Source organism: Pipistrellus hanaki, assembly GCF_964339955.1.
Source record: "Pipistrellus hanaki genome assembly, chromosome: 8".
Taxonomy (NCBI): Eukaryota; Metazoa; Chordata; class Mammalia; order Chiroptera; family Vespertilionidae; genus Pipistrellus; species Pipistrellus hanaki.
In genome coordinates this window covers 61,544,978-61,560,638 of record NC_140510.1, presented here as the reverse complement: position 1 = coordinate 61,560,638, position 15,661 = coordinate 61,544,978, and the positions used below count along the sequence as shown (strand labels likewise).

Below are 15,661 nucleotides of genomic sequence, written 5' to 3'. Positions count from 1 at the left end.
AAATAATAAAAGGGTATGATTATTTGAGGTGTTAACAAAAAGCAGTTATTATAAATACGGTTACTGCTGTTATGATATTCTCTCTGGACTTTAACCTAAATTGACTCAAAAAACATGAACGCTTTACCTTCTAGTCCCATTAGACACTAGGCTCAGCCCTGGGAAACAAAAATGAAAGGCAATATTTGCTGTCAGCAAGCCCACAATGTTATGGGATATTTACCAAACTATGGCCTAGCCTTCAAGACAGATCTTAATTCTGCTCCCTCCTGTTAATCATTTCATGAATATTTATTAAGCTCCAATGTTTAAGGTATTGTTCTCTGCCCAATTTAGGTGTTTTCTAGGTGTCATCTCCAATTATTTCCCTACACATGCCCTCTGCTATAATCCACTTGTTTACTAATAAGGTCACACCTCTTTGAAATTAATATCACTATGCATATAACTTAAGAGACTTCAAATGTCAACCTGGGCCACAGTGCTTCCTAATATGGCAAAAAGTGAAGCAGGCAGTTTTAATGATAGTTTCAGACAGGTGCTGGCTTTTCCTGGGCCACATGATTATTTGTATCCTGAAAACAACATTGTATTTCAAAGCAGTCACAAGAATTGTCACAGAGGACAATTCAGAAGTTTCAAACTACGCTTGTTTGTTTCTGTCATATTATGCAGATGCCAGCTGGCTGAGGAATGCTTTGAAAGTTGATCAGAGCTTTTTCCACATAAAAGTGATAACAGAGTTTGTGTCTCAAGCACAAAATGCAAGAGTTACAAAAACAGATATGCTCAGGAAATGCAGATATAGTTTAATTAACGAGTGTTCAGCAATCATTTAAACAAAATCAAATTAGACATATAAATAGAGAACAGTTGATTAATTGCTATTTAGAATCAGTATAATGCTGACATGTTGATAGGTGAGGAGGATGTGATTTCTAATGTTAGGAGAAGCAAAATGTAAGATAAAATTATGCACGTAGGAAAATATATAATGCACATCCTTGCCCTAGATTTGGGATGGTTTTGTGTAGATGTGCAAAGTGGAGGTCATGCAGAATTTGTCACTGGACAAAGGGACACTAGGTTGAATGTTCATGGATCACCTGAGTGTTAGTGCACGTTTTTGGCCTTTGACAAAGGTAAGAAAGTGACAGTTCTCATTTCTCAGACTTTTTTTTCTTCTTTGGAAGAAGCTACTGGAAACAGCTACTTTTCAGGTAACAAGTTGTATGCAAATGGACCCAGAATTTGCTAAGAGACACACCTGCTTCTCGGATGCTCTCCATCCTGGAGATTATGAGTCCTTGCAGAGGTCCTTCAGAGGTGTCAATCCCAAAACACAGACATAAGCCTAGGAAATGCGGTCTCACAGATGAGGGGCTCATGAGCCAGAATGCCCCGTTAATGGACTGTTCAAATTGAGCTGGGCCACATCCTTCCCCCTCTGACACAGGCAGAACTGAAAACTGAGTGTTTTAATCAGAAGGACAAGCTTGGTAGGATATAGAAAAGAAGAGTGCTAGTAGGACCAGGGAAAGCATAGTGTCTACTCCACGCTACAAAGCTGAGAGGGTTTCTTGGATGGGGACTGAGAAGAAAGAGAAAGTGCCTTTGGGCTTGTGTTAGGAGGCAAAGATGGCAATTCTTTTTTTAATAGTGCAGACAGGAAGAAAAATGTTGAGTGGCAAATTAGATATTTAAAAAATGTCAGGCCCCTTCCATTTGTGACTAGAGGTAGTTAGTATCTATCTATATAACAGAGGAATATGCAAATTAGCTGGGATGCTGTAATGTCACAGCTGAACAGCAGGGACCTGAGGCTGCATGGCGCCTGGCCTCAGTGAGGGACTCAGGCCACGCCCCCCACTCCATGGGGCTTGACAGAAGACCTCATGCTGTGACCCAAGCCTGGGCACCAGGCCAGGGGACCTCAGGCTGTGCCCCCTGCCTAGTGGGGTTCAAAGAGGGACCACAGGCCATGCCCCTTGCCTGGCAGGGTTTGATGGGGGACCTGAGACTGCACCCTCACACTAGGAGCCAGGCTAGGGGATCTGAGGCTGTGCCGCCCACCCGGAGGGGCTTGACAGGGGTGGGGCCGGCTGGGTCTTGGTCTCACCCAATGAGGGTGGGGCCAGCCAGGTCTGAGTCTCTTGTGTTTTCAAAGCACATGTGGGTGGAAGGCGAGGACTTGACTCTATGTCTGGAGGCATGCCTGGACTCTAACAGGAGGGAGATTTTCATATACATTTTACTAATTTTCTTTCATCTTTTACACTTCTATTATAGAGAAAGGGCAAATAACAATATTAAAATATTTCCTCTAATTAATTTCCTTTTAATGTGCACAAATTTTGTGCACTGGGCCACTAGTATAACATAAAGGTCAGAGGTAATGACAAGAATTCAGAAAGAAAGATCACTTGCCCAATTCTAGCAGTACAACATAACTTTCAATTCCACAGCATGTTCTGAGCTATTTTGGGTTCTCAGAGTCCCACTCTTTGATTAAAAAGAAAAGAAAGAAAAGAAAAAGACACAGCAAGAATCTTCTACGGGTTCTTTACACACAGCCAAAATGGCACTCAAGAAGTGGAGTGGTAGAGAACAGAGTAAGGATGTTGGATTCTTAAACACTTTATAAGCAATTGTTGGCGGCAAAGGGAGGTGGAACAGTGTCCTGAATAGAAGTCCTTGCATATACTGACTTTTGAATAAGAAAGTGGATCCTAGTCAAACTGAAGAATAAGCCATAATTGATAGTTTTAAACAAAGGTTCCTGCAAAGAACTTCTGAATTTACATTTTCCAAAGAATGAACTTCCATGCACAGCCCCACCTCTCTGTGTCACAGACCAGGCTGCTCAAAAGGCAGGAGAGGACATGCAGCATACCCACCTGTTTTTGCTGAAGGCAGAGGAAATTAGTCCCCTGCAGAGCCTTGTTATCTGCACGTGGCCTCAGTGCAACTATGGCTCATAGATGTCATTGTATTTCAGGGCCTACAGGAATGTCCTTAAGCAGTCAGAGAAGTTGCCTCTAGAGGAAACTATGTGTCTGGCTCTTTAAATGCAACTGAACTGAATCTGAACCCATGGACTTCTGAACCCAATCTGAAATAATGGACTTCTTTCTGTAGCTTCTTTCCCAAGCTCTCTTTTCAATGACCTCAATGGCACCACCACTCATGGATATCATGGCTTAAATAGTCAGAATTCATTCTTCTGTGTAACTCTCATTGCCATTCAGTCCTGCTGATCTTGACTCCCACATGCATCGCAGCAGAGTTTGTTTTTCCTCCCACTGTCTGTATACACGTCTCATCTCTCCTTTCCCCACTTCCCCATCTACACCAAGGATGCCTCTCCTGAGATGTAAGATTTCAGTCTTGCTTTGCTCAAAGTAGCCAGATTTTGATCTACTGGATTCACTTTTTTCAAGTATCACTTTTACTAAGACAATTCTCTTTCTTTTCTTAAAAATCTTTCTGTTTCTTCAGTGCCTTTGATTCCTGCAGAACAGCAATAATGCAGGACACCCAGCCATTTGACAAAATATGGATAGGGTATTCGAAGCTGGGCTTGGTGACCATTGCCAGGTTGCTTGGTCAGAAGAGATTGTTTATAGAGCTGGGCATGTTTTATACTCCAAGGGGAAAAGCCTAGAGTCTTCCTTCCATAAAAAGGTAAATACACTTAATTATGCTGATTTTGTTTTCAATTTTATTTACTCTATTTTATGCTTTTTAAAGTTCTTCCTTTCTTTAATGAAACAGTTTCTACAGACACAGTAACTCCTTTTCATCATGTGCTTCTGAAATTTGAGGCTTTGGGTCAAGAGCAATACAATTCTGACTAATAAAAATGTCTTTAGAGATACAGCTCAAACTGTGCAAGACCCTCCCAATTTATATGCCCATGCTTGAAGACATCAATGAATTGCTTTAATTAATAGAAAAGATATGGGCTTAGATGAAAGTGTCGTTTACAGAATAAAAGAAAGCATTCAGGGACATCCATTCTGTCATTCTTTAGATGTATCTAGATGCCAATATGGACAGCAAATTTAAGTCAGTTTAAAGGAGGCTGGTCAGGGTGGAGAATGCTCTTGAGACTTCAAAGAGCTGATCAGAAGTCAGATAAAGATCAAACTCTGCCTCTGGGAAATTGAAGTGTTTCAGTCTGCTACCTTTGATAATAACAAGTTTAAGGTGGGCTTTATTAACATCACATAAAAAGAAGATATTTGGGGTGTTGATTTTCTCCAACAATTCTTTCCTTGGATAAGTCCTATTCAGAGACTTGGTTCTACTCTATCCCAAATAGTAGGTCTTCAGATCATGAAATAAAGCATGGATTGAAACTGTCCAGCTATTGTGAGATATGACATTGACTAAAATGCTTTCAACATGGAGGAAAATCTAACAGATATTTAACAATGAAGGCACACTGCAGGCTGTGTTCAGATTACTTTTAAAATCAGTTTTAAAATTCTATCACAATTAAATTCTTCTGTGTAAAGATCATTTATTTGGAATCAACTAACATTTTTGAGTATCAACTATGCGTGCCAAGGACTTACACACAAACCTTCAACATCACACCAACCCTAAGTCATCTGAATCAGAGAAGTTATGTCACTGACCTAAGATCACACAGTAAGAAGAGAAAGCTGGAATCTAAGCCAGGTCTTTAAATTCCAAGTTCAAGTTTGTTATACATGTCCAACTGCCACACTAAAGATAAGAGATTTTTATTTATTTTAATGATATACAAAGATCTTTCACTTAGTGTTTAACATATGTAAAAGGACAGCATTTATAACCACTTAGCTCATCATTAACAGTGGTGGCTGTCTTGTCTTACAAGAAGGACTGGTTCCATGAGAAGGGGGAATATCAGGCAATGTTTGTGTGAGATACAATTCAAGGAATATTATTGAAGGCTCTAGTGTTCATGGTCCACTAGCAACTCTTTCTCTTCCATATTTTCTGTACTATTTTGAAATTCTATAATTTTAAATGCATTACTTTGGAGAATCATATTTCACACATTAAAATTTCTTCATGGGTTTCATGCCCATTAAATTAGAGTGACACAGAGGTTAACTTACAGTCCAACTTGGATAGATTGACTGTGTCTGCTTGGAGATTCATGATGGGTAGAATGCTGAAGTCACGTCCAAGTTCAATAGGATCAGTTATCAATGTCAGTTAAGGGATGCAATGGTACTAGTTCATTAGTAATAGTAGTTAAGATTTTACTTGTCAAAGCTATACTAAGCCATACAAGCACTAACACTTCAGTGTGAACTTGTCTGACAACTTTCCTAATATTAGAAAAAGGAGAGGTGGTAAAGGAAAGATAATTCTGAGGCTAGAGCTTGGATAACTATATAACTTATTGTGCATAGCAGAACTACTGAGAGCAAAAGAGGGGCCTAGTAACAAAACTCCAAGACAATATTAAATTGTGAAGGAGTGGTGTGGTCACTTTGACCCTGGAGAAAGGCAGTCCATCATTGACAAAAATATATATTAATGAGTTCCTCCTTCAAATAAGCCTACCAATGTCTCCTTCCAGATGCCAAAGCTTCTCATAGCTATAAATTCTGGTGACCACATTTCTCCAGTAACAAAGAAAGCTGAAGCAATTGCATCTGGATAGGATTTTTGAAAGCCTTAACAATTCATTAGGAAGCAAATGAAAAAAAAAAAAAAAAAGAAGTCAATTTGTAATTTTTCAAAGGCTGATTATTTGACTAGTGTATTATCTTCTGGACCCTTCTTTTATTTCTTTCACCAGTTGAATTAGTAACATGTCAGTTCAGATAAAAAGATTTGATGGGAAAGAAGATGAGGCTATTGCATGAAATGAGTTTGGGGAATTACTGATGGATTTCAATTGTCCATGTTACTCTTATTAAAGGTGATTGACTGTGAAGAGTGGTGATTCAGCTGGATAGCTTTGCTATTTTTCTAAGGTATAGCTGTCATTGTTCCTTTTGCCTTTTTTGAACAGAACATACATTGATCCTTACTTTCCCAGTCCCATTACCTGTGATTTACAAGATTTTAAGAAGAATTGACTCATAATCATTTAAATCAGCTTGCAGTAATAAGGGTAATGAATCATTCAATGGTCCATATCTTTTTTATTGAGAGTCTATGTTCTAGAAGAAAATCTTGTTGAGCTACTGTTTCCAAAAGAAGTAAAACTATTAGAACACACATGATGTATGATGAATGGCATATATGTCTACTAAACTGTCTTTATTTTTTAAAATATATTTTTATCGATTTCAGAGAAGAAAGGAAAGGGAGAGATAGAAAAATCCATGATGAAAGAGAATCATTGATTAGCTGCCTCTTGCACACTCCACACTGGGGATTGAGCTTGCTACCTGAATATATGCCCTGACCGGGAATCAAACCATGACTTCCTGGTTCATAGGTCAAGGCTCAACCATTGACCCACACCAACTGAGCTAAACTGTCTTTAAATGAAATTATTATGTAAGCCTAAGAGGATATTTGAAATGACAGAAATGCACTATGAAAAATTTATATTACCAGTCACAAAAGTATTGAGTTCTTCTGTATTAGTTTATAGCAGCTCTTCCTAAGTTTGGTTGGGTATTCTTTTCACTCATTCAAATCTTAATCATACCCCAAAGTCCAAACTAAGTGAAATAAGCCAGTCAGAGAAAGACAAGTACTATATGATTGCACTTACATGCGGAATCTAATGAACAAAATAATGAACAACATTCCTGCTTAATGTTGCTATCTATTGCAGGCCAAGGGTCTACCTATGTTCTTAGCTTTTAATGACCATAATACTAGTTTTTCGCCTAATTTATACTATCTTGACTTATTGTGAGATACTTATCTTACATAATTATATTTTGAGTTTTGAATTTTGTTTGATTTTTCACATAAGAAGCCAGTATGATCTCCAAAACTACACTTCAACGCTTCAATAGTGGGATTTGTGATCTAGCATTGCATCTCTGTCCAAGATCTTACCGAATTTTGACTGTATTTAGGTTGAACCATTTGAAATTGTCAAACATTTCATCTGTCTGATCTGTAAAAAAGGTAATTTCAAATGGTTCAACTTACTACTGGTTGTTCTAGAAATATTTGTGGGAAGTGTGAGAGCATATTTAAAACTTTTCTTATTTGTAGATATATTTGTAAATATATTGTAAGTAGAAAATATATAAGTGCTGGCCTTGACTGGTAGTTCAGTTGTTTAAGAGAGTTGTCCTGATATGCCAAGATTACAGGTTTGATCCCCAGTCAGGGCACAGGCAAGAATCAACCAATGAATGCGTAAATACGTGGAACAACAAATCAGTGTTTCTCTCTCTCTCTCTCTCTCTCTCTCTCTCTCTCTCTCTCTCTCAAATCAATTATATAGACTGATGAAGTCCTTTAGAATAAGTGATCAAGTTTTGGTTTTAATTTTTCAAGTAGACATACAGCCCCAAGCAGTTCTTCCAAGAGTTCCCAGACCTGACCTGATTTTTTCCAGGAGAATAACTGAATCTGAAATTAAATTTCTGGGTCTTAGGTTGAATTGACTGGAAAGATAAAGTTCTTAAAGTAGATGATTTTATGTTGTCTAAATGACAATTTTTTGCAAATGTCTCTGCAAGATTTATCAGTTTTTTAAAATTTTTTATTAAATTTATTTAGTTGACATTGGTTAATAAAATTATATAGGTTTCAAGTGTATAATTCTATAATACTTTATCTGTATATTGTATGACCACTCAAAGTCAAGTCTCCTTCCATCACCATTTACCACCCCTTTACCCTCTTCTACCTTCCCTACCCACCTTTCACTCTGGTAATCACTTTAGTGTTGTCTGTGTCTACAAGTTTGTGTGCTTTTTTTTTTAATCTCTTCATTTTTTTTTTTAAAACAGAACTTTTCAGCCCCTTCCCCTCTGACAGCCATCAGTCTGTTCTTTGTGTCTGTGAATCTGTTTCTATTTCATTTATTTTGTTCATTAGATTCCGCATGTAAGTGCAATCATATAGTACTTGTCTTTCTCTGACTGGCTTATTTCACTTAACATAATTCTCTCCAGGTCCATTCACTCTTGCAAAAGTCTATAGTCTACAACATGCAATTTTGTTTCTCCTAATAAATAAGCCAAGCACACCCTTCTCTTTAACAAAATATCAAAAGGAGAAGAGCCATGCATTTTTTTAGATACCGACTTAGGCGTCTAATATAAGGTGTGCCATTCAAAGCCAGTGAAGACTTTTCTGAATGGAGATCCGAGAGCTGGTCCCCTTGGCTACATGTAGGGAAGAGGGACTAAGAGGAAGTTGGAATTGAGGTGCCGTGGCCCTAGACGTGTATAATTTTCAAGTCACATCTTTTTTGAACTGCTTGAGTTTCTGATCATTTCCAAGAATTATATTTTTTAATGTCACTAGGGGTTATTGAAAACCAATTGTGGGGTATTCTGTTGCTTGTTTTGTGGTTTCTGCTTTAGAAAAAGTGCTTGAAAAGTCAAACTAGTGTTCAAGTTCAATTGGGAAGTAGAAGGTGGTGTGGGACAAGGTTACCTTCTTACAGGCCGTGATGGAGCTCCCCAGGCTGCTTCCTGAGGTGCCGCTGGCCCCTCCCTGCTGGGCTGCTGGAACCTCACACATCAGTGGTGACTCCGAGTTGCTGTTTGTGCCAAAACACAAAAGAGAACACATTCCAGTGAGCCCTCTTCGTATTCAGGAAGGAAGAAGCATAATGGAGTTAATAAAAAATTTTTTTCAGATTGGTGACTGGCTGCCCGCTGCAAATCCTCCTGCTGACATTTCTATGTTGGCTTCACTTTTGTAATTGGGAGACACTGTAAGCTATTCCATTGTGAATATAAATCTGCAGCCCAGTGGTCAGGTGAATGCAATGCATCTGCCTGACTTCTGGCTCTGTTAATATCTGTCTAATAATTTTATTTAATTTTCTTCTTTTAAATTTATTTTTCAATTTCAGTTGACATTCAGTATTATTTTATATTAGTTTCAGTTGTATAGTGGAATGGCCAGACCATCATAGACTTCACAGTGCTTCACCTAATATTTTCAGTACCCACCTGGCACCATACCGTTAGTACTATTAATGACTATATTTTCCATGACTACTTTGTAACTTCCAATTTTTACTTTTTTTACCCCTTATTCTCTTTCACTAATCCCCTTAAACCCTCTCCTCTTTGGCAACCATCAGTCTGTTCTTTGCATCTATGAGTCTATTTCTGTTTTGTTAACCTCTTTTCTAAGCAAGTGTTAAAACAATAATGTCTTTCTGTCTTTACTCATTTTATTTTTTTAAATGATGGGAATATATATAATCAGAAGGAAAGCTGATACCATGAAAACACCATGAACTTTCAAGAGTAATAGAAACAGAGAGAAAATGAAAAGATCACACATGAAAAATTTCTTTTTTTCCCACAAAGCACATTGTATATGACTTCAAGTGGACCAGGTGCTACAGTAATTATCATATATAAAAATGTTTTAGAAATCCTGAGCTTTCTAGGTGTTAGGAAGGAAGGGTAAGTCTACTGCCCACATATATCTTGGTATGAAAATACTTCTGTCTATAGGATGATTGTAAGATCCTGGTTGGAATGAAGGTAAGAAAGGGAATTTGAAAGTGTTGCTTGGCTTCAGGGCTCATCCCATCTGTTCTTAAGCTAAGGCTGTATAGCATTTATAAAATAATTTTTAAAACATATATTTGTATATTGTGAGAATTAAATGAGGCAGTAGAGTCACACAATGGGACTAAAATCAGTGTGTTACTTGATAACAAATGTGATTCAACTCCATTGCACCAAAATTCAAAGTGAAACCATCTTCTAGTCTCCAGAAACACATAAATCAATTCCATGATGCCTGATATCCCAGACTATATGTAGATAAACTTATCTTTTAGATCATGGGTGTCAATTTCTAGTAGGTGACTTTACATCCCAGTCTGTTCTCACACCTTTATGATGAAGATGAAATTTTTGGAGTATTTGCAAAGACGCTTTCCTTAGTCTCTAGAGAAGCAGAACATTGGCTGCTACAGGATGAGGAGAGATGGCAGCAACACAAAACTCGGGGACTCATTAAAATGAGTTCAAATTGACATGAAAAGAACTGCTGTCAAGACACCATACAGCCTCATAACTTGCTCCTAATGCATAAGGCTGCAAGCTCTTCCTGGGATATTTTCCTTTGATTTTGACAAGTGTTGACAATATTTATTAAGCACATCCTTTCAGAGCAGTTTCGTGCTGAAACTGCTAAATGGGTTTCAATAAAAAAAGGAGATCAATGTGAGGGGAAAAGATACAAAAGCAGAATTTGAAATGTTAACTTTAGAAATATAGGAAGAGAGGCGTGCTCTCTTACAAACAATGTCAATTCTCCTGTGGTTGGGGGTAGGGGCAGGCTGGGAGAGGTCAATGGGGGAAGCAGGGGACATATTTAATACTTTCAACAATAAAGAATTTAAGAAGGAAATAAAAGGAAATGTCATTTCTGAGTAAGGCACTAAGTGGCCACTGTGCTGCCATCATTAATGGTCCTCGCAGTGTGACTAAGTAGGTCACCATCAGTAATGACAACGGCTTATGCTATAGTCAGCTCTTTCCCCAGAGAACCATCCGGTGCCTGGGAATTGAGTTCTCTATAGGATGTAAGTTTGGTCTGTGAACCAGGAGGATTGACATCGCCTGGAAGCTTGTTAGCCACCCGGGAACTCAAGTCCCTCCCTGGTACTAATGTCAAAATCAGAATCTGCATTTTGACATTAAACTCAGGTAACTCATAGACCCATTAAAGCTTAAGAAGCACTTTTCTGACATACTAAATTAAATACACATTCACATTTGCCTTGGGGCTTTGCACTTGATGTTCCTTCTTTTAGGAATACCCTTCCTAATCCTCCTCCTTTCTCCTGGATAATTCCTCCTCCATCCATTTGTATCACTTCTTGCACCTTCCCTCCTCCTCTCCTGCTGCTCTTCCTCTACCATCTTTCTCCATTGCCTCATGCACACACTCACACCCTCACATCTCCTTGCCCATATTTCCACCCTCACTTCATCCCAAGAAGTGAGACCGCCACTTTTCTTGTATGTTACAACAGCACTTACAAGACCCATGCCTTGCTGTAGCACTTGTCAAAATGGCATATAATTTTGTAATATTTGTCCATCCCTTTAGGCTATAAGTAGTGAAAGAGAGGGGACCCTCTACCACCTAGAATAGCACTAGCTAGTGATGGATGCTTAATAAGTGTTTATTCGTGTTGTTTGTTCTTATTTTTCTGAGCATCCTGGTTGGCTTCAAAGGATTATGCACAAAAGGGTGCTTTAATTCAATGTTAATTTTTTTCTGCAGCAGTAACAGATGGTGGGATAAGCCACATCTAAAGAGATAATTTAGAGAATCAGTTCTAATGAAAAGGGATCTGCTGCTGTTGTTTGTTACTAACATATCAAGTAACTATAGTGTGAAGTTTAGTGATTTTAACACATTTTTAAAAATAAGATTTGCAAGTGCCCTTATCTTCTCCCCCTCTTAAAAAAATGCTTTTAGTAAACTAGTAATTGCCATTGGTTGGATTGTCTCAGTCCTATTAAGGATATTTATTCTTGAGCATTTTTCTAAATCCTTTCATCTCAATACTGGGGGGGGGGGAGGGGGATCACATCTATCAGAAGAGATCTTGAGTCAGGAATTAAGTTGTTCTGGTTAAAATTAATGTCCATGATACACCCCAAGAAGAATTTAGAGGATTTTAAAATACAGCTTTGCTTGATTCAAAATAAAAGTTTGCTAAAGTGAATGTTCTTATTTTATTCTCAGCCAAAAAAATTAACTTGTTACATGACAACAAACAAACAAAACAAAAGAAAACACATTGGTTTGGGTCAGTCTAAATGCTCAAAATATCCCTTGCTACCTCTGTTCTCACCATAATTCTTCAAAGAAAGGACATTGTAACAATGCAACAGAAACTATGATATGTTATCTAAAAATGAAGGGTATTTCTTTTTAAGAAAAGGTTGTTGGCATCTTCGCTATTATTTTTGCTCTCAAATCAGTGAAAATGTTGAAGACCTAAGTTTGTGTACTTTTTGTGAGGCATTATTAAATGACAATAAAGAGAGTATAAAAGGTCAATTATTAATAACCACAAACTAGCTCACTCTTAGCAGACAGACTGGCCTCAAATGATTACACTCTAATTCAATCTTTAGTGTTAAAAAATGACATGATTATAACATTGTTACTTCATTTGGGACATAATTAGTAAACACCAATGGCAGGTAATTTCCTATTTTCAGTCCTTACTAGTAATGTACTGAAATCTTTTATCCTGAAAAATTATATTGATTACTGTTCATTGGGGATTTTTCATTCAGGCAACTATCAGATATATCATATATGTATGTCGAGTGAAACATAAGAAAAGAGTTGTACTATAGAACAATACTATTACCAACAAAGTAATATGTAATATGTGTAAGTAAATATATAATATGAACAACCTTCTGTACTTCAGATGCTATGCTTTGTGAATCTATATACCTCTGAGTAAAGAGGAGATGGCAAGTAATGCTTTCATGCATTTCGTCTATTACTATCAATTTTATTGTCTTTGGACATTTAAAAGCTATTTCATAGTTTCAGTCTTCAGCAAGACCTCAAGAAATAATTTTGAAACTAAGACTTCTTGTTCAGAAAAGAGAATCAAGTAAGAAAAGATGATAGCTTAACTTTTAAATTTTGCTTCCTTTTCTTAAGAAGGGCTATGGGAAAATTTTTAAGACTTATATTCTATAAATGTGTAGATGCAAATATATTATTTTACTGTAAAAGAAAAATATACACATCACTGTTGCTAAGTTCATGTTGCATAATATATGTTTATCCACGAAGGCTGTTAGATGCTTACTATTGAATTATTTATCCCTAAGGTGTTTTACTTAAATTTTAAAAAGGTTTTAGGTATATATTTGTTTGGATGGTCAAAACTCATTATGTTTCCACATTCTGCTGCATCTACGTTTTAGAACAGAATATGTTCCAGTAACTACCTCAGCTTCCAACGGTTTCTGTTCTTTCACCAAAATACATAGAGAAGTGTTTCACTCTGTTATACAATCTTCTTTATAGTACTTTGAACAAAAATGAGCACGATTTAAAGCATAGCAGGTGTCTAGAACTCTATAAAATATTTTGCATAGTCACTTAACTATACTCTTTTTTATAGATGAGAAATCAAGGATTAGAGGCTAATACAGAATTAAAGTTATATCATTGGTACATAACAGATCTGAGATTTGATCTGCATCTCAATGCAATACCATGTTCTTTTCCACTGCAACTTCTAACATCCCTTCTAATTCTTTGCTTCTATGACAATGACATCTAGGTGTTCTTTTTATTCTAAAATAATTGTAAATCAGGCCACACTGGGTAGTAATTGGTGAACTTAAAGGCCCTTTTAAATTCAACATATTGTGAATCTGTTACACTCATTTTTAGTCCAAGTGCTGGCCTGGAAGACATTTGATTATGTGATCTCCAAATAACAACTATCTCCAACATTTTAAATATGTGTTAACTAAGTGCCTTCATATGGGGTCCAAGCCTAACTGAACCTGACCGAGGTCTGTGCTCTTTCCCAGGTGATGTGCTATCTTCACATAGTACCACCTGCTGTTGTCACTTGCTAACTCCTGAAGAACTGTGATGGGGCTCAGAGACGAGCAATGCAGACCAAGGGTGAGGGTTCACAGGGAGATGCCTGGCTGCAGCACCAGCTTGGATGGTTACTCCTTTGTGAGAAGAGGAGACTTGAGTCATTGAGAAGAGTCACCAGAAGCACTGCTAGGCTTAGGCCTTCAGGAAAGAAATAGAAAAGCATCCTCCATTGGTGATTTCAGGGATGAGGCTAGCTCTGCCTAACTACGAAGTTCTGTCTGAGCTTCATACTGAATTCCGTATTAATGGCTTAGGGTCTTTTAAGCTAGAAGATAACAGGACCAGAAGGGATGGGGCACAGGAAGAGTAAAATCTGATGGCAAAAATAGCTAAGGTGCACAGCAGAGTTTGCATCCTGGTGGAAGTAATACCGTAAACCAGAAAGCCTGCAAAAGCAGGGTAAAAACATTGAGGATTGAATACCCAGGGGCTCATGGTATGCCAGAATAAAAAAGCAGGCCCTGGTCATGACTTGGATGTATTAATCCCCTGTATCCCACACCCTACAACCAACCTGGATTCCTGGGAGTGGTTCTTGGCGGGCAAGGCAGCAGAGAGGCAGGTGGGTGAGTTTGGCTCAACTACCCACATGGCTGATGGAGAGGGCCACACCCATAACAAAGGAGTTACAAACACCAGCAGATGTGGAGAGGAAGCAGGAGAGGAGGAGAGGAGAGGGGAGGGGGGAAAAAGAAACAGAAGTTTTAGTATCATTCAAAGAGAAAGATACACTCACAACAGGCCTGCCTTTAAAAAGAACAATAGTAGCTAGATAATAAGGTTGTAACAATTAAAAAAGAATCTCTGATAAGGGTTCAAAGATTGCATGCATATTTTCAGAGAGCATCTCCCATGGGTAATAGGCTTGATTTTTTTGTCTTAGATGGAACTTCACATCTTTGATGCATCCAAGGTAATTTACATCTTGTAGATCATAATTGTAGACCCTTCCAACCTGGTTCATGGGTATTGACAAATAAAGAGCACACTTTGTGCTTCTTAAGCTTAATATATTTAATATTAAAATTAATATGAGGAGTAAGGGAGGACAACAGATTTTTATGGACATTTATTTCAATTTCTCAAAAGGCCCCCATAATTCAGGTTCTGTACAATACTTACCTTAGCCCCCTGCTCTAGTCCTTTTTTTCAATGCAAGTCAATAGTATATTACCTCAAATCAATTTCAGAGCTACTATAACTATGAAAAATGAACAATAATACCAAAATCTATAGTAGAAAGTAAGCAAGGAGACAGAAGTTTTCTTTGTCCATTGCTGTTAGTTACTGGTCCCTCATTAGAATTCAAGAAAATTTTACTGTGTGGTTACTGGTCCCTCATTAGAATTCAAGAAAATTTTACTGTGTGGATGAAGATGCCAGAGAGGAGCTAGACATCAGAGATATCATAGGAGGTACCTGGTGTAATTGCATGGGGTAAAGAACCAGGTGAGAAAGAGCGCCCACCTGTGGTCACATAAAATTTCCAATCTTTATCATTTATTTGGGGCTATAATTTTTTTGGGGACAGGTCTTGCATACTTTCTTTAAAGTTAGTCCTAGAAAATTCATATTTTTTGATAATGTGTAAATGATTTTTTTTAATTCACTTTTTATTTTTGGCTTATATAAAGAAATATAGTTTATATGTGTGCTTTGATTGATAGCTAACATGCTAAACTTAGTTATTAATTCTAATAACTTATCTGCAGATTCTTTGAATTTTATATGGACACAATCAAATAAACTGCAAATGCTGAGAGTTTGGGTTTCTTGTCCCATTTAGATAAATTGATTTTTTGCAATTTTTGAGTCGTTTAGAAGTTACCCTTTCCCCCCTCCCCCAACTCCTTTAGTAGTTATCCCAGAAAAT

The 15,661-nt window shown here is 37.5% G+C and overlaps 1 protein-coding gene across 14 annotated transcripts in view; it reads right to left on the bottom strand.

Annotated features, from left to right (window-relative positions):
* Positions 1-15,661, bottom strand: part of SPHKAP (SPHK1 interactor, AKAP domain containing) — a 98,586-nt gene that overhangs the window by 66,815 nt on the left and 16,110 nt on the right. For 10 of the 14 annotated variants that reach the window (XR_014795679.1, XM_084891724.1, XM_084891723.1 and 7 more), the window contains exons 2-3: positions 14,303-14,381; positions 8,587-8,692 (exon numbers count right to left, since the gene is read on the bottom strand). Coding sequence is in view for 13 of the 14 variants with exons in the window: in XM_084891724.1 (XP_084747850.1) it covers positions 8,587-8,692; positions 14,303-14,381 (185 nt within the window). In the remaining variant the exon portion in view is untranslated. The remainder of the gene's footprint in view (positions 1-8,586; positions 8,693-14,302; positions 14,382-15,661) is intronic. The other 4 variants (XM_084891718.1, XM_084891726.1, XM_084891730.1 and 1 more) reach the window with 1 other exon arrangement.